Source organism: Gastrolobium bilobum, unplaced genomic scaffold (assembly GCF_033153095.1).
Source record: "Gastrolobium bilobum isolate Gb01-03AN ecotype WA unplaced genomic scaffold, APGP_CSIRO_Gbil_v1 utg2810, whole genome shotgun sequence".
NCBI classification, from domain to species: domain Eukaryota; kingdom Viridiplantae; phylum Streptophyta; class Magnoliopsida; order Fabales; family Fabaceae; genus Gastrolobium; species Gastrolobium bilobum.
In genome coordinates, this window is record NW_026895666.1 from 1,220,843 (window position 1) to 1,241,269 (window position 20,427).

General features: G+C 34.5%; 1 protein-coding gene across 1 annotated transcript; it reads left to right on the forward strand.

Moving 5' to 3' along the window:
- The first annotated feature begins 14,796 nt into the window (after positions 1-14,796).
- Positions 14,797-19,235, forward strand: LOC133288013 (beta-1,4-xylosyltransferase IRX14-like). Its single transcript, XM_061485707.1, has 3 exons — positions 14,797-15,840; positions 16,083-16,640; positions 18,680-19,235. Exons 1-3 carry the CDS (start codon positions 15,122-15,124, stop codon positions 18,909-18,911), a joined length of 1,509 nt encoding a protein of 502 aa, XP_061341691.1. The 5' UTR covers positions 14,797-15,121; the 3' UTR covers positions 18,912-19,235.
- Positions 19,236-20,427: the final 1,192 nt, after the last annotated feature.

Here is a 20,427-nt window from a genome sequence, read left to right on the forward strand (position 1 = left end):
TTCTTTATATTTAATGATTTACCTTTGAACGGTTATGATTCCATTTTTCTCTCTTCTTTTATCACCGTTGATCCATATTTGTACGATTATGATTTAGTAGCCGGAGATAAAGTTATCCCCGGCAGCTTGAGAAATGATAAACTCATATATATATATATATATTGTAAATATTTATTATTTAACTATTTTAATTGCATAATAAATTAATATTGTGATTGCTTATTTCGAATAATCTAAACTTATTATACTATAATTACTTTTTTCTTTTCAAGATGATTGATACTTTTATAAACGAGCCTAAGTTTGATCTGGATAAAATGAAATACTGCTAATATGTAAAACTTGCCAAAATTGAATATATTACTAGCATGACCATAGATTTGGAGTTTCTGTTCAACCTCGCCAAAAAATTGACTATAATAAACTGTAAAACTAATATATTTATTGTTGCATGAAATAATTCTGATTTCATACTTCATACCATTGTATTAACAAAAAAATAACTACCAAATAGTGGCAGCTCAGTTGGCGCATGAGAGCTATGCAGGTGGGGATGAAAGTATGTGTTCGAATCTCCCCAGTACCACCTTTGGAAGGGGTTTAAAATCTTAATCCTAGACCCGCCCCGAATCGGATTAATTGCGAAGCAATGGACCGATTGGAATATTTCCAAAAAAATAAAAAAATAATTGAACATCTTATTATGTAATTAAAGCACACTTCAATCTCACATGTAGTATACGAAGGAATATTTAAAAGAGATGACAGATAATAACTATGAAGAACTATCAAATTATATGTAACTTTTTGGATTCAAGGTGGCAAGGTGAATGAGCCATACTAGAAAAGTTGCGAATAGCGAGGAAAAATTGTGAGGAAAAATTTCACTTGCAAACTGCAACGAAATTTTCAAGGGAAATACAATTGAGACGAAAAATAGGCAAATTTTCCGTTACTACAACACCGTCGCAGAATCCCTTGCACATCAGTTGCATTTCCGTCGCAATTTGCGAGGAAATTAAATCCCTTGCAAACATCATAAGTCTGTGATGGGAATTAGCGAGGGAAAATATTGGCGACGGAAGTTCCCTCGCAAGATCTAGGACAAAAAATTGCGACTAAAATTTCATAATTTCCCTCGCAAATTGCGTGGAAATATATCCCCTCTCAAATTTCCTCGCAATTTACGAGGGAATATATTCCCTCCCAAATTGCGAGGGAAAATGAGAATATATTCCCTCACAAAATTCAAAAATAATATATAAATCAAATTTAAAAGGGACAAGGGCATTAAATGGTCGTCGCATCATGCATGTGAGAAAAAGTCATTAAATATGTCACTGCATCCTCTGTGGCAGACATTGAGTGTATGTAGTGACAGTAGTACCTATGTCAGCTAGTCATAGGAAAGATATGACTCTGTTGATATTTAAAGTGTGTGTAAAAATTGTTCAATGGTGAGAAGCAGAGAAAAATGTCTGAAAGATTCCTGTTTCAACCACCCTCGTCGTCATCACTATACAAATTAAATGAAAAGTGACACATGCTTCCGATGCCACCAAAAAGGGCATTGGTCTTTGTAGTTGGACTTTAACCACTTAATTAAAAGTCAAGTCCAGCCCAATAAAGAAAGCTAGGGTTCCCAATTCAAGATGTTCAGCAGCCTTTTGAACGTGCGTGAATAGCATAAACCCTAAACCCTAACTTTGATCAATTCTAGGACTATGGTCCCCACTTTAGCCCCTTATAAAAAAATTAGTCTTGAGGTCCATAACTTTGAATGTGTGTAAGTAGCATTTTGATGATAAGAGAGTATGGAATTTAGTCACGAGTAAAGGAAAGAGGCAGATAATCATTTTACAAAATACGCTAATTTAAGATAAGAAAGAGCAATCTTTGATTATTCTTCGACATCTCCTTCATCTACCATCTGATTGTACTGAGATTTTTTTGGCATGTTCTTGACTCATTATTATTCATATCTAACAGTGGCTTTTATATTTATTTTTACCTTTGTATGATTATGATTCCTCATATTTAATGTGAATATGAGGAATCATAACCATACATAGATGAAAATAAATATAACTGTTAGATCCACATAATCGATCTAACGGTGAAATTGATTTGTTTAGGGTCCAACTTGTGATTCCAACCCTCAGAGGAAAGGGGTCGGGGTTGACCCGGAGGGCTGGGTGGGGTTTTAAAATACTGCTTTATATGATAAGGTGGAAACAGAAACAGAAAACACATGAATATATTCTTAATTTCTATTTTATCTTCATATGGCCCCATATTTTCATATCAGTATACGTGATAAAATTATCTTGTACAATGTGAATAACATTAACCTCACACACACATATATAATTTTAAATTTTGGCGATCCTATGTTTACCAAAAAAAAAGTTGGCGAAATTTTTAAATTTAGAAATTTCATAGTCATTTGCGAGGGAAACTAGTTAAGTTTGAAGATTTCTTATAACCATTGTGAGTGTAAGACTCACAAGATAAAATGATATTTTCTTTGATTTCTGCTACAGAATATTATGATTGTTCGTTTTTATTTAACTATATTAGTATTTTTCTATTTCACTATAATTGTGAATTTTATTAATAGAATAATTTTTATTATTTAATTTTCTATTTTTGATATTTAAATATATTCTTTTTTATAGTATTTATTCTTATTATTTTTTGTTATTATTAATATTATATCCTATGTATTCTATTTTTTAATTTAATATTTTTTTTGTTTACATATTGTGTATAATTTTTTTTTTTAGATTCTATTCTATGTTTTAGGATATAAGTGTTAGGTTAAAAAATCCCTCTCTTTTCCATTTCGCTCTCACATTCACTGCATCGTCCCTCCAATTTTTCCTTTCCCACTCACATTTCCCTCCAATATTATAGTTCCCTCCTTTCACTCTCCAATTGTTTGGCTCCTTCTAGTTCTTTACGGTCTCTCTGGCTCCTTCTTGTTCTTTACGATCTCACCGGAGAACTAAGCTTCTCAACGCGACCAAAGAACCACTGCAAGGCTTCGTTTTCGTCTTATCCTCAGTAGACATTTTTTAAGGTTCACCATTCATAGATCGGGGCGTGTATCAGGTTTGGTTTCTAATTCTCTACGATATCAGGTTTGTTATTTCCAAAAAAATTTGGATACACAACCCACATCCAACAAGAATCCACAGCCATGCATGTCTCACCACACCACCCTTCCAACCTTCACCACCGACAACCTCATCCTTTCCCAAATCGGACAGCTCCATCACAGCAACATCGCGAAATGCTCGGCGGCAAGAAAAACCACACCAAAGCCCCTTGATCGAAGACCCCACCACAACTTTCATCGGACGCCAACCGAGGACCACAACCCCTTCTTCTTCTACAACCCACAGCCTACAGCAACTCCACCGCGCAGCCCCTCCCTCCCTCTCTTATTTTTCTCTACCGATCCATAACAACCACTCAGCAAGCGGACTTCATGAAGCAGCAAGCTGACATTATGAAACAAATGCAGGAACAACTCCGACTTTTAATGCAGAACAAGGAAGCCAACTGCAACAAGTCGAAGGGACCAACGTCGGATGATGACCCTGATGATGATGATGACTTTGCTATGACTTTAGAGACATACTAGTTGTTGGTTGTATGTTTTACTTCTTTTAGGACTTCAGAGATATATAAGATATTTTTTGATGTTTTATTTTGTTTAGAACTTTAGAGACATTTTAGTTGTAGATTTGATGGTTGTTGTTGTTCACTTTTGTTGATATACTATTTAATTTTAATTTAATTGTTTATCCAGTATTTTTTTGAATTTTTGTTGCTCAATTTATGTATTTATATTCATTTGGAATCCTTGTTGTTTACAAAAAAATTAACAAAAGTTTAATACATATTTTTTATTTTAATTCCAGAATTTGTGGCAGAAATTTTCAAAATTCCCTTGCAAAATTCGTAGCCTTCTGCGAGGGAAAATCAAAACGTTCCCTTGCAAAATTCGTAGCCTTTTCCGAGGGAAAATCAAAATGTTCCCTTGCAAATTTTGCAACAGAAATTTAATACAACCCTTGCAACTTCTGCTACGAAAATTTATAAGGGAAATTATACTCGCAATTTCCGTCGCAATTTGCGATGGAAAAACACTGTAGATAGGTCTGTTGTTCGCGAGGGAAATTTACTTTTTTGCAAGGGAATTTTTCCGTAGCAATTTGCGAGGGAATTGTCATATGACAAATTTCCCTTGCAAATTTATTTGCGACGAGGGTTTTAGCGAGGGACCGTGTTCCCTCGCAAATTCCGTCACAGACAGTTTTTGCAAGGGAATTTTGTTGTTTTGCAAGCCTCGTTGATTGTGAATTTTCTAGTAATGTCTATTTTGGATTCTGGGCAAAAAACAGAAACCCATTGCAGGCTGTCGATCCCTCAATTTTAAGTATTTGTCGTAAGTTGACAGAGAATGACCCAAAAGAACACATACCACATAGTGCTTGCCAGAATTAGCTTTTTGCTCAGGTAGTTGAAGATCAGAGTCACTGAGTGAAAGATAGTTAGATACTTGACTCACTTCAGTTCGATAACAAGCCATTAGTGAACAAGCTTGTGGTTTATGCATTCGTCTCCAAGCTGCAGGGTTAGCCGTCTGCAAGCACTACGAGTCCACAAGGTATGTTGTATTATAGAATATGAAAATAAGAGTAAAAATAAAAAAATCTTGCGGCAAATGATTATTGATTTGTTTGTTTCTAATGACTTACATATCTAATAAATCAAAACTATTAAATATAAATAAAATTAATGATTAAGATTGAGTATAACTTATACTGATATAAAATGATATTGACTATACAATAAGAACCTGTATAAGAATAATAAGTTTTACATAAAATCTTGGTTATTAATTTGTTTGCATGTAATATTTTTGAAAGGTATAAACCGTCACAACTTGTTTCACTTTCTGGCATCTAGACCTCCATTATTGGTCGTATTTTGTGGCAACTTTATATTGCTAGTGCATGAGAGTTGAAATGTTAATATATCACAGTTTCGGGAGTGGGCCCCCTCATTTATTTTGTTAGCCAATTTATTAGTTAGTTGTTTGATCTCCTAACATTTCTTTGAAAACAATTGCTATACGATTTCGTGTGTGATTTTTTTTCCATCGAGAACTCTAAAAAATGATAATGGTTTATTTTCTATATGTTTGTAACTCCATCGAGAACTCTGCCCGGGCCAAAAAAAATTAATCTGGGCCACAATTATGTAGCCACGCTTTAATGTTTTGAAAATAAGCCTGCAAACTAGCCACGTTGAAATTGTGGCTAGTTTTCAAAATTTAGTCTGGCCAAGGCCCCTCCCTATCCCATCGTGGCTCTGTCACTGATCAAGACATCTCACTTTTTAATTAATCATTTTCGCTGCACAGTTGACAGATGATAGTATAATTATTAGGTTTAATTGGTACTCAATTCAGCGATTTCAATTAACAAAGAAAGGTTAAGAGAACCAATCATGCACCCTCATTCATTCAGACATGAAGATAAAAATAAAAAAGTTTATCTATTTTTGGTAAATAATAAATTGACAAAGATAAATGAGCCAACTCTATGGATTATAGATGTGAAAATTCTCTCTACTTATAATAAGTAAAAGTATAAACACACTCCAACACCATCACACTATAATACGAAGTTGTATTAATGTCTAATATAACAAAATCTTACAAGATGATCTTTTACCTAATGAAGGGCATGAAGGCATTCATAGTACTAGGATACCTCATTGTAAATGGTATGCATTCAAAAAAGATATGAGGTTGGTTCCCTGTTCAGTAAACAAAAAAAGTAGGAAAACTACAATTATCCAAAATAAAAACACATAAAATAAACTCATCATTAACTCTAAAATCCATAGAAGTCTTTAATGATGCATCCATCATTTTACGGAATCTAAAATCTTGGCAAAAATATTGAATTCTCATAACCCAATTAAAGAAATTTTTTTTATCTGCGTGATGTTCTGATAACTTCTTCACTCCATTAATTAGTGCAGACTAAAAATGCCTGAACAAATCACACCATCGGTGCACAAAAGATGAGGAAGTGAGGAGACACATACATTGTTATGCGAGGAGACACATACATTGTTATGCCAAGCTACTAAACAAAGTGAAAAGATGTTTCCAAGTGAGGAAGTTGCATTTTTTAAGCTGAACCAAGCGACGAGGTGCAGGTGTTTGGGAGATGCAGCTGAACAAAGGGAGAAGATAGGCTCGAACTAATGTGAGTGATAAAAAATGAATATATTTTATTTAAAAAAGTTGTAGCGGCCGTTAAATATCCCTTAGTAGATATTTAAAAATTTATATGAAAATTTTAAGGGTTAAAACCTGCCACATAAATTCATAAAGTGATAAAAATAAGAACACAATGTGATGTTCCTAAAAATGACATCTGTATATTTTTTTGGGATTTTTATTGATCCCCTGTAAATAACCTCCATAAATCATTCATTTCTTTGTAGTATATATAGATCATGATTATCCTACATCAATATAAGTAACACTCTTGATTTTAGTCGTGTATCTTATTTATATTGAATGGTTTTTTTTATTGAATATGTGAGCCGTTAAATTTAAATAGATTAATAACTAAAATTGGATGTAAAATTTCTTATTTTTACTTTAGTAAAAGTTAAACCCGCCTCTTTCAATATATATAATTGATACACGCAAATTAGAAGTCTGTTCTCCATTTTTACTTTCAAATAATGTGTCATAGAATATAGGCATTTTGACCTTTGTAGTGTCATATTCATAATGTTTGACCGGAATAATTTCTTGGTCAAAAATATTACCTATATAATGCATAACGACACAGCACTGTGAGAAACGTTTTAGGACATGACACATGCACAACCGCGTCCTGTGTATTTTTTCTGGCCAATCACATCACTGAAACGTGTTACTGTCTCAACCGCGTCCATTGCAAAAAGAATTGCAAAAGAGGTGGCACTGCACCAGCCGCGTCTCATATGTCATTGGATTCAATCAAAGACACATGTGAATAAATGCTAAGACTCTGAAATAAGTAATTAAGTCAATAATAACCACACTATCAACAGAAAAATAAAATTGATCAAATGAGTAATTAAGTCAATAATAAAAACATCAATTGAACAACTGAGTCACCGCACAAGTCTCTAAATACAACCACCGACATCTTTCCATTATATATACATATATATCAAATATATTATTTAAAATTAGTATATTTTATTTGATATTTATATTAAAAAAATGAGTAAAGCCCCTTTTAGGTCTTTAAAAAAAATACGGTTCTCACTTTAGTCTCTTATAAAAAAAATTAATCTCCCGGTCTCTATGAAATTCAAAGTGAATCCATATTAATTTTTTTTTGTAAAAAATTAAAGTGGGGACTGTATTTTTTGTTAAGGACTCAAGAGGATTTTACTCAAAAAATTATCAATAACCTCTTACTCTCTAATCATGATATTTGTTGTATGACTATTTTTCTTAGCATAAAATATAATAATTTTAATATATTATATTAAAATTTGGACTAAAATAACATATTTTAATATATTTATCTGCATCTTATTATTTTATTTTATTTTGGTAAACTTTTTATCAGCATCTTGGGGTGAAGAGATAAATACAATATCAAATAAAATATACTAATTTGATCAGCTTTATTTTTTTGTTGATAGTCTTAGCATTTATTCATTTGATCAGTTTTATTTTTTTCAGTTGTTCAATTGTTGTTTTTATTATTGACTTAATTACTCATTTGATCCGTTTTATTTTTCTGTTGATAGTCTTAGCATTTATTCACATGTGTCTTTGATTGATTTGATATATATGAGACGCGTCTGGTGCAGTGCCACGTCTTTTGCAATTATTTTTGCAATGGATGCGGTTGAGACAGTAACACGTTTCAGTGACGTGATTGGTCAAAAAAAATGCACAAGACACGGTTGTGTATGTGTCATGTCCTAAAACGTTTCTCACAGTACCACGTTGTTATGCATTATATAGGTAATATTTTTGACCAAAAAATTATTTCGGTTAAACATTATGAATATGACACTACAAAGATCAAAATTCCTAGAATATATAATTAGTTCAATTGAATTAATAATTAATTACATAATTTTTCATAAATAGTTAAATTAGTTAGGTAAATAATTTATTTTATATTTATGATATATATATAAAGGAAATGACTTATGCGGATTTAATTGTAAAGAATCACTCCTGTGATTAGGGATGTGCATGAGTCGAACCGAACCGGATTTTTTGAAAAATCGAACCGAATTGGTTTAAATGGTTCGGTTCGGAATCGGTTTGGGTCGACCCTCTCTTGAAAAGAAAAGAAAAATTAAAATTTAAAAAATAAAATTATAAAAATCAATTTGGTTCAGTTTGAAAACGGTTCGGTTCGGAGATAGTTCGACTTTGTTCAAAATGGTTCGGTTGTTAAACTGGTTCTAAAAATCGGTTCGGTTCATGAAATGATTTTTAAAAATTGATTATTTTAAGAGCGGTTCGACTCGGTTCATGATTCGGTTTAGTTTTTTTGGTTATTTTACACCCCCTATATGTGATTATTCATTAATTCTACTTGCATTTTACAACTCGCCTAACTCTCACGGGATAGGATAATGCAACCTTAATTATATTCTTCAATGTTCAAATTAATTTTTCAATTGTTATAACTGGAGTTGGTTTACCTAGTCCATCTTCTTACAAATGTATGACTTCAGTTCAAATTTAAGAGAGGTGACATGTAATCAATTTTGAACAAAGATTAGCAGTTTGTTATAACTTTGAAATGTTGGAGAGAGCCTTCTCACATCATAGATATATATATATATATATATATATATATATATATATATATATATATATATATATTACAAAATAAATGATTGCAAAATTATTTTTACAATAATATGACATTTTAATTATCATTAAAAATACTTTTTTTTGAATTATATTTGTGGTAGAAGACATTAAAATCACATGACTTTGAATTAAGTATATTATATGCTGTGGGGCCTTTTTTCATATAAATAATATTAAAATCATGTTTATATCTCTTTATTGACGTTTTTCTTCCTACATTAAGAAGTAAATTCGACTTTGTTATAGTTCTCGACCCATGAACATTGATGTTTTCTTAAGTAATTGACTAAACAACAATCCAATTTATACTTAGCATTAAATGCATAATATCCAACTCCCTAATCATTTTTTGTATACAAATGGTGGCAAACCTATAGTCTGGTATAAATTATGGGATTTGCATTTGTCATTTAACATGACACAACAAAGTTTCTTACGCACACAATATTTTGTGGGGCCTACACTTTTTGAAGAAAAAAAAAAACTACGGCACGCAAAACAAATCTCTATAACATTACACAATCACTTTTCCTACAACATAACTCTTATAAAACCCATAAATTATTCAAACCTCTCACTGCTAAATCAATCCTAGTGACTTTATATTTCCATCACTAAACACGGTAAGGTACCACCATTCACCGAATGGTTCAACTTGTCGGGATTCATCAATCTCAGCATATTCATCATCAACTATACAAGACACGTCACACACATCTACAAAGAGTTAAACTTTTAGCAACCAACATATACACAATCAAAACCTATTTATAATACCAATGTTATTAAACCCGATCTGTGCATCGATCCAGTTAGTGTACTGGGTCACTAGTCGGATCGGTTGACCCAAATATATATAAAAATCTATAAATTTATTTATATTCTCTATATTTAAAATGCGTTAAACAAGGATTACTAAATGAGCTCAAAGATTACCTAATCACACTTTTACAAGTTCGTGAAGTACAAATAAATGAAAATGCACGTTATTACTATGTCAATTTAAATTATAACTCAAAATTTCCATAAGCATTCCTCTCAATGACATTCAAAAAGCCAGATATTGTGAACTCATACTTTTAAATTCATCTACATTAAAATGACATATGTCACATTGTCTTAATTTATTGTTTCGCAAATTGCTTCAGTATTGGAAGCTAAAATTTGAGGTCATTGTAGAAGAGTATATTACTAGAAAATAAAATTACAAAACTTTTTAAAATGAGTTCTACATTTTTTTTAATAAGATGATTTTTTTTTTTTTTTTAAATACATGACCCGACCAGGTCACCGGATTTTGACTGGATTTGATGCATGGCTGGTCTGATGACCGGTTCGCCAGGTTCCAGGTCGACCCGACCGGGTTTCACAACACTGCATAATACCCTTCCTCACGAAGAATACATTGTTAATATATTAAAGGCCCATTCGGATTGGCTTCCAAAAAAAGTGTTTTTATGCCTTGTTCATTTTAGAAGTGCTTTTTACAAAAGCTAAAGTTATTTATATTTTTTTTTAAAATATTTTGTTTTTGAACAAAATATTTGATTTATGACTTTTGCTTTTTTAGAAGCTAAAATGTTTAACTTCTAAAAAAAGTAGATTTTTGATTTTTTTTGTGACTTATGTTTTTCTTTTTAAAACAAGCATCCAAACAAACTTTATAATGAGAAGGATTTTTTTCTAAAAAAAAACAACTTTTAGGTTTGCTATAGAGATTCTTTTAGAAATCCTGGGAATGTGGGGTGAGACAATTTTTTTTGGTATGAGAAAACTGAAAATATTCCCGGAAAACTTCTTTTTCCATCATTTCAATTATAATTACAGAATCCCAAACGAAAATACCATATGATATATGGTATTTTTATTTTCCCATAACATCAGTATAATTAACCCAACATTCTCCGAAAAATTTTGAACTTATAAAACACCTTTTCTGTAACTTACCTGGGAAAAAAATTTCTCACCATATTTTCGAAAATCTTTTTTTTCCCGATAAAACATATATTTCCTCTACCAAATGCCCCCTCAGAGAAGAAAAAAAAACTATCCAAACATGCCCTAAAAAAATATGGTTGAAAGTAAGATCATGTTGTCTTCATTAAAACAAAAATCGGGTTGAAGGCTTACGAAAATAATTTTGTTTGGTGGTCCACTCGTAAATGGATGTGTATGTCATGTCAGTTAGCCCACACACGTTTAACTGGGCTTACAACATCAACATGGGATCTGTTATCTATGTGTGCTGACAGTGCTGTGCTGCCTAGTTTTCTTTGTTGATAAGTAAAAAAAAAAAAAAACAAACAGAAATAAAATAAGACATGAATCACGTCCAAGTCATTAGCATGTCGGGTTTTATTTATATCACAAGCTTAACAGGTTAGAATAATTTCTTTGTTTGCAAGTATGTGGCGCTGGCAACCCATGATTTTGACCGAGTATAACTTACCACCAACCGCATTTGTTCTCTCTTCCTCGAATTTTGCTTAGCAAATCAAATGTCCTTGCATGTTTATGTAATTACTAATTAAATACATAGTAAAAAAAAAACCCATAGATTTTGTTTCGGGGGTAAAATTTTGAGTTTTTTGCAAACCTTTCCGTAGCGCTGGTAATAATAAAGCGAAGAAGACCGTTTTTATTAAAGCGTATGCATAGCCACATTCTCAAGGAACTCAAGGATCATTTGGTTTGGATGTGTTAGTTTGTAACTAAAGCAACCCACCAACCTATACTCTACCTAATATCAAATGGCTGGGCTGGGGTTGGTGTCATGAAAATTCTGATTGGTTTCTTGTTTTCTTATTTCCGCAATGTAGTAAAGAAAAAATCTTTTGTTATTTGCAGCAAATAATTTAATATACCATCAAAACTTGTTGCTGGTGACGCATGTGTAAAACCTGCCATCGAGATAAAGGGCTGTAGATAGATCACTGTCACTCTCATCAATAATTGATACAAAAATTGCAGTATAGCAAAAAGCAAATATAAGAACAGTAGATAAATCACAACGTGTCGTTTGGAAAAGTCATAATTGTATTGTAGTTGATGATGATTTTAATGGGACAGGTATAGGGCTAATAATAAATAAGAAATGTTTCTCCCACTCAAAACTGTTTCGAAATTAATTTTTAGTGTAGAACAGTTAAAGTCGTAGGTCAAAGTGACAGGACTGGGTGCCATGTAGACAGTCCATGGAGTCTCGTTCAGTATACTTCTGCACCCGTCAAGGTCAGTGACGCGTTCAGTGTCCAACTCCCTCCATCTCAATTCCTTCACACTCGTTTCTCTCTCCCTCTTCGTTTCTGCCTTCTTTCTCGGCAAAACGACCATAGTAATAACAAATAAGAAATGTTTCTCTCACTCAAAGCTGTTTCGAAATCAATTTCCAGTGTAGAGCAGTTAAAGTCGTAGGTCAAAGTGACGGGAATGGTACCATCACCTTGAATGGCGGGACTGGGTTACAAAAAAACAGGCATTTTGCGGCGGTTCATTTTTGGTATACGCGACGGTTACAACCGCCTCTAAATGCATTTTTGCAATTAGGGGCGGTTGTAACCGTCGCGTATACCAAAAATGAACCGCCGCTAAATGCCCGTTTTTTTGTAGTGGCGCAGCCCATGGAGTCCCGTTCAGTATACTTCTGCACCCGTCAAGGTCAGTGACGTGTTCAGTTTCCAACTCCCTCTATCTCAATTCCTTCACACTGGTTTCTCTCTCCCTCTTCGTTTCTGCCTTCTTTCTCTCCATCTTCATTTGTCATTCATTTTGATCATTTGTCTCTCCCTCTCCGTGTACAAGTAAATTGAACATTACGAGTCTTCAATTAAAAACAAATTATGCAAATGTTCATCACAACAGTAATTATTAAATAATTCAAAAACCATTTACATTAATTCAAACGTAATTACTTAATTTTCCAACTAGGTTTCTACATTAAGTCACTTAATTAGAAAAGATACATATTATGTTAAACACAAATTAAAAATCATAAAATATTATATTTTAATTATGTCATTGCAATTATGCTTAATAGGCATGTGTAAAACATTAATTACGTCACAAAAATATTTTGATTTTCGTTTCAAAACGACGTCGTTTTGGGCTCACTATAAATAAGTTATCTACATTGACGGTAGAAAAAGCGAACCCATTTTATAATTACAATTATTAGCCTTAAAATTATTGATATCCTTTTAGATCCACTAATTGTTTATTTACTGTTTTGTTGGGTGAGCAGATTAATCATTAATGAAACGTTAAGAAAAAATACATAAACAGATTAATTTAGTAATTATAAGTTATGAAAGCTAAAGAAAAAAACCTACTTAGTGTTACACTATTTAATTGTTAATAAGAATATTAAACAGACATTATAGCTTAGTGATTTAATTAAATATTTATAATATTTTATTAAAAATCAGGGACGAAGAACCAAATTTAGTTAAATATTTAATGTAATTATTAAACATTAAGGTAGCGTAATGTTTTACACATGCCTATTAAGCATAATTGTAATGACATAATTAAAATATAAAATTTTATGATTTTTAATTTGTGTTTAACATAATATGTATCTTATTTAATTAAGTGACTTAATGTAGAAACCTAGTTGGAAAATTAAGTAATTACGTTTGAATTAATGTAAATAGTTTTTGAATTATTTAATAATTACTGTTGTGATGAACATTTGCATAATTTGTTTTTAATTGATGACTCGTAATGTTTAATTTACTTGTACACGGAGAGGGAGACACAAATGAAGGACAAATGAAGATGGAGAGAAAGAAGGCAGAAATGAAGAGGGAGAGGGAAACGAGTGTGAAGGAATTGAGATGGAGGGAGTTGGACACTGAACGCGTCACTGACCTTGACGGGTGCAGAAGTATACTGAACGGGACTCCATGGGCTGCCTACATGGCACCCAGTCCTGCCATTCAAGGTGACGGTACCATTCTCGTCACTTTGACCTACGACTTTAACTGCGCTCTACACTAAAAATTGATTTTGAAACATCTTTAAGTGGGAGAAACATTTCTTATTATTTATTATTACTATGATCGTTTTGCCGGTGAAATAGTGGCAAATAATCACACATCCTAGAAGGAAAAAGTTACGCCTAAAATACATACAAATATGGGAACCAATGGAGACACAACATAGTTGTTTGAACATAGGTATTTAACCGCTATAGCTTTAGAGATATTGACAGTTACTGTTTTCCCTCCTTTTCAATTAGCAGTATATCTCCTAATATTAGAAAAGCATTACAAGTCACACGAACGTCATGAATTAGGAAAAAGATTTAAAAGAAAGGGAATTTCCATAACTGTGGTGAATGTGAGAAATGGAAACTGAATGAAATTGTAGGAATGGAGTACAATTATGATATGGGATACGAATTACAGCAAGAAAACAAACGAAAAAAAAGAAAAGAAAAAGACAAGAAGTTCCAATGTAAAACGTAGTTAATTAAGTTATATGTTCTCATATATTTATTACTTTTATCTAGCAAACGAAATTTCAATAATTCATTTGCGATATGTTTTGAGTTGCTTAGAATGTCGTTGTAGCCCTTTTATTAAACTGCAGGAAAACAACTAAGAAAGAGGGGAAGGAAATCAAATTAAAAAAGACTAGCTTATACCCTTGATCCCCGTTGACCTCAGGATCACCCTCCGTCTCTATTGGTGTGAGTGTGTGACCTCTCTCAATGTCCGTATTAGCAGTAAAATCGGATTTACCATAACGCTAATATCCGAACCCTATCCAATAGTTCTTCTCCACGTGTGAGCGTAGCTCTAGCGTAATAATACTAGCAATGGCGAAGCAAGAGCCTAATCTATAGGTCAGAGTCTATCTCTTATTCTTTTTCAATTAATTGTCCGAACTCAAAGATGTTAGAATAATTACAAAACAAAGAAAAAAGAACTAGCAAACTAGTTAATTCGTAAACCCAAAGGAATGTTGATGATTAAATCAAATCAGAGCACCACCAACCTAGAGCGACCACCATTTTCCACTTGCTCCTCCCTTTCCCTTCAAATCGCTATCTATCGCTGCAAACTACAAATCAAATCCCAACCTCAACGCAACTCACTGATATAATTGTAGTAGCTGTTCAACTCACAAACCTTACACACACACACACACATTTTCTGTTTGACTCCGTGTGACTCAGAAATGAAGCTCTTGGCGTTGCAGCAGAGCTACCTTAACCGCCGCACCAACAGCTTCAGAGGATCGCCGCAGTTGGATTCGTCCGGCGACGGCTCCGTCAAGTCGCCGGCGGCAATCTTCTGGCTCGTCCTCCACGGCGTTTGCTGTCTCATCAGTCTCGTCCTCGGCTTCCGCTTCTCTCGCCTCGTCTTCTTCTTCCTCTTCTCCACTTCCTCCACCAACCTCTACACCGTTCCGTTTCGCACCGGCGCCGAAATCACCGCTGCGTTGGACGTTCGTTCGAATCCCGTCGCCAACCGAACAACCGTCGTTGCCAGCTCCACCAGCAGGGTCGTGGTTGGGAGGCACGGGATCCGAATCCGGCCGTGGCCTCATCCGGATCCAGTCGAGGTGATGAAGGCGCACCGAATAATCGAGAGAGTTCAAAAGGAGCAGAGGGCGCTGTTTGGGGTCAAGAACCCTAGAACGGTGATTGTGATCACGCCAACGTATGTGCGCACGTTTCAAACGCTTCACTTGACCGGTGTGATGCACTCGCTGATGCTGGTGCCGTACGATCTGGTGTGGATCGTGGTGGAAGCCGGAGGAGTCACCAACGAGACTGCTTCCATTATTGCCAAGTCTGGTCTCAGAACCATCCACGTTGGCTTTCGTCAGCGAATGCCCAATTCATGGGAAGCTAGGCATAAACTCGAAGCTCGGATGCGGCTTCATGCTTTGAGGTTAACTTTTAGCTTCTTTCTTTTCCTTCATCTAAATTCCAATACCTGTTTTTTAGTTACTCAAGTCTAATTATAGAAACTAGAACTTTATGGAGTATCATTTGAGAGGGCACTATTTTTCCCACTAGTTAGTGCGTAAGACATGATGACTCTCTTTTCTCCCACCCTTTCTTCTTATTTCTTTTATATGTCGTCATTCTTACATGAAACATATGGTTAATTTTGCCATGTGGTGGGAACAGAATTGTGAGAAAAGAGAAGCTGGATGGAGTTGTGATGTTTGCTGATGATAGTAATATGCATAGCATGGAGCTGTTTGATGAAGCTCAAAGTGTGAAATGGATTGGTGCTGTTTCGGTTGGAATACTTGTTCATTCAGTTGATACAGATGAATCTTCATCCATGGTTGAAAGAGAGGGTGAGGAGGAAGCCACGCCAATGCCCGTGCAAGGTCCTGCTTGTAATGCTACCAATAAATTGATTGGGTGGCACACCTTCAATTCATTACGATATACAGGAAGAAGTGCTGTGTACATTGATGACCGGGCGCCTGTGTTGCCCAGAAAGCTTGAATGGTCTGGGTTTGTGTTGAATTCTAGGTTGCTTTGGAAGGATCTTGATGATAAGCCAGAGTGGATTAAGGATCTTGATGCACTAGATGAGGTTGGTGAGGAGATAGAGAGTCCACTGTCGTTGGTCAAGAGCACCTCTGTGGTAGAACCACTTGGGAATTGTGGACGGCAAGTTCTGCTTTGGTGGCTGCGGGTTGAAGCTCGCACAGACAGCAAATTCCCTGCTCAGTGAGTTCTCTCCTCTTGATTTTAGAAATTTTCATTTATAACACTCAAGTTTCATTTTCCAACTGATGTCAGTCTAACTTTTATGTCGGTTGTATTTATAACTGACACAATATTTTGCAGGAAAAATAGTTTCTGCACCACTTCTCCCCCCGCCCCTCCCTTCTCCTCCTCCTCCTCTCTCCTCTCTCCTCTCTCCAAAAAAGAAGAAGCTAGAAACCAAAAAACTAATGCCTGAAATTTGGATTGTTTGACAATTTAGAATATGTGTGAGATTTAAATGTGTTTGGTACAGCGGCAAACCCAAAGAATACTGAAAAATTACCATCTCTGTGGTTAATGTGAAACCTACTTTCATGCTATGCACATGAATATTGTATTAAGAATAGCTGCATACTAGCATTGATATTTGGGCATCATGTGTGATCTAGACTCATGTTCTAGGATGATTCATAGTGTCTCAGCTTAAGTAGTTCTACTGAAGCACTGGCTAAGGTGATCCGGGTTGGGCTGAGCTAATCAGAATGTAGCTGAGAAAGCAAACTGCTGCCAAATTGGGGCAGAATTGTTATAGACATCATATATTACTATATTTGTTAACCATCAACTGATGTGATCATCCCGGCTTGAAAAAACTCTCACATGGCATACATTCTCTAGGCAATAGCTATTTTGGAAGTGGGAAAATGAAAGACTCAATGTCAATGGGCACTAAGCATGCTTCCCTTCCCCTTTGTGATTGACTTATATAGGAGGATTATCTAAATGATAGTAACTACTTGAGTCTATGTAGGTGGTTGCCCTTGTGGGTTTACTAAATATAAGTTTTGTGATCGCATTGCATGGTGGAGGGAGGGTTACCGTTATAGTCACCCTGGTGGTTTAATTATCTGAACTATTTTGGGTGTAGATTGGAGACTTTCCAAATCATCAGTATCGGTTTGAACTGAAAGAACCAAAATGATCACAAGGAGGTTGGAGTGCAAGGAAGCTATAGTCTTTGTCTGCCTGGTTAATAAATATAATTGGATATAATGGTTGAGTTGGTGCTAGGGATTCCACTAGCACCAAGCTGCAGAAAAATAGGATTCATTGAAGTTCTTGTAGCACATATGAAATCAATAGTAATAACTTAAATCATAAATTACAGCTTAGTAGGCTTTTGCAATAGCTCCTCTGTAACAGGTGCCTTCATCTCTCTGAGGTGGTGATTTTCATTTCCCATTAGATGTCAGCATTTACATGACACACATGCCATGTAAGTTTCCACATTTAGATGGACTTGCTAGAATAAAGTCCAAAATCCAAATCACACCAAACTGTACATCCTGGTGATGTTAGATCGAAATTGTTGGTTAATATCTAATAGAACATACACTTTAGCCAGATCACTTGTCAATTACTTCCCAGAGTTTTTGTTGTGAATGTTTGGATTAGGATCTTTGCATCCTTATCCATAAAATATTTTTTTTACATTTAGGAACATGCCAAAGGATGGAAAATCTTAGCACAACGGTTGGTGTTGTCCGTATATGACCCGAATGCCATAGGTTTGAATGCAGGTTATCCTTTTTTATTTTAGGAAGATGCCAAAGGTTAACTTTAAGAATGGGGAAAGGGGTTTTGTGAAGTTACTTCCCCCATTGGCGCAGTCTCAGAACTTAACTTTTCAGGACATCTGCATGCAAGCAATTAGGGACCTTTATTTAAGTCTGCCTCCATGTTTTCCTTAGCTTCTTTTCTCCATCAAGTCAACTTTTGCTGATTGCAAATTTTCTGGCTTCTGAAATTTGCTCTTCCCCCAGAAACTAAAGTCATTCGTCAAATAAGTGGTATTTATATTTTTTTCTTCCCAAAAATTTCCTCTGAAAGTCATGGAATTTATGTCTGAGCTCGTATCAGTCAGCTTTTTGTGCTTGTAATTTGTGATGTGTCATCCAATAAATAGTGCATGGATTTATGTATTCTCAAAACTTAGCATAGTATTTATTAGCATGTTTTCTGTCCATATCCCTCTGACCATATGATGCTATTTCATGCAGATGGATGATCGACCCTCCTTTGGACATCACTGTCCCATCAAAACGCACTCCATGGCCCGATGCTCCTCCTGAGCTCCCATCTAATGAAAAAATGTTAATTGGCACTCAAGAGCAGCCGAGCAAACTCTCTACAAAGACTAAAACACCCAGATCCCGACGCAATAGAAGTAAGAGAAAGCGTGACACCAAAGTGATTGGTGTGCAAGTCTCTACGCATTCTGAAGAAAACTGAGATGGTAATAAGTACATCTGAGCAATTTACAGGCTTCTGGATACGAGAATACCGGCCTTCAGCATCAAGAGTTTCGATTGACCAAATGGAGAAGCTGATGTCTTACTGGATACATACATTGGCTGCGTAACTTTAATGGTGGGCCAACATACGTGCGTTCGAGTCTGATTTCACCCATTTTTTTACATTAATTTTTTTCCACTTCTTTTTCCATATATTACGTTCGCTTGAAAGATTAAAAGGTAATGTCGACTTAATTTTGCAACACTTGCTTCCTTGCAGGAAGCCTGTATTCAATTTTATTCGATGTTAATACATATTTTTCTCAATAGGATTATACAATTGTCTTTTATTTTTTCAGAGGCAGATTTCATTACTTACAGACTTCTATAGTAATCGAATCACAAATTTCAGAGGTTCTTGATTCAGCAAAACAATCTCACGCAGGCCTTACAAGGGCATCGACAAGAACTAAGGTAAGTCTGAAATACTTTTTAACACCACACCCCAGCCCGTGACGTGAACATTAAAACAAAACCAGAATCTATCCACCTCTTGGACTAGAGTTGGTATGCCAAAAAAATCAGAGGCATACACTAGCATTGAAGGAAGAGGCATTTATTTTTTGGTCTCCAAAGAATACTCTAAACATTGGATGATTCTCATTGGGCCACGGATACTCTGTTACGAATAAACTTCCAAAGAAACACTTTTCACCTCGGTTGTCACTTGTCAGTGGAGGCTTCGAAATAAAGACAAAGAGCTGGACCTCCAAAAGAAAGCCAGGCTTTAAGAATCTTGGTTTCAAATAAATTTTCAGTTCAGGTTGTTTTACTACTTCCAGCAGGCTAGCGTGTCCTTCTGTTTGGTACTGTTATTTTGGCCAGGTCCAACAAGACACAATGGTCCAGTGACTATCGTTTTCGACCCATCCCCGAGATAACTAGAAACACCCTTAAATGAGAAAAATAAATAAAAATAAAGCCAAACAAGCAAACAAAGGATAATTACACCCTTGGGGACAATAGCGGACTTAGAAGTTTTTTTTTTAATGTATGCACACTTAGAATAAAAGAATAAAGTAAAAAAAAATTAAAGAAAATTTTAAATATATTAAAATACAAAAGAATATATATAAAAAAAACTTTAACTTAATATAAAAAAAGTAATCAAGAGTCAACTAAATTGTTAAATAGAACATTTTGTGTTCTCAACAAAAATTACGGGCTTCAATTTAATCTCTTAGGGAAAAAAAGAAGTCTATTCGTGATCTTTCAGAATTTAAAAATAGATCCAAATAATCAAAATCATGGTCTCTGAAATTCAAAAAGATCCACATTAATCCCTCAAAATCACGAGTCGATTTTTTTTTAAGATATTAAATTAGATCCAGTAATTTTTGTTCATGACCCAAAAATATATATATATATATGGGTTTTATAAGAGTTATGTTATAGGAAACGTAATTGTGTTATGTTATAGAGATTTGTTTTCTGTGCCTTAGTTTTTTTTTTTG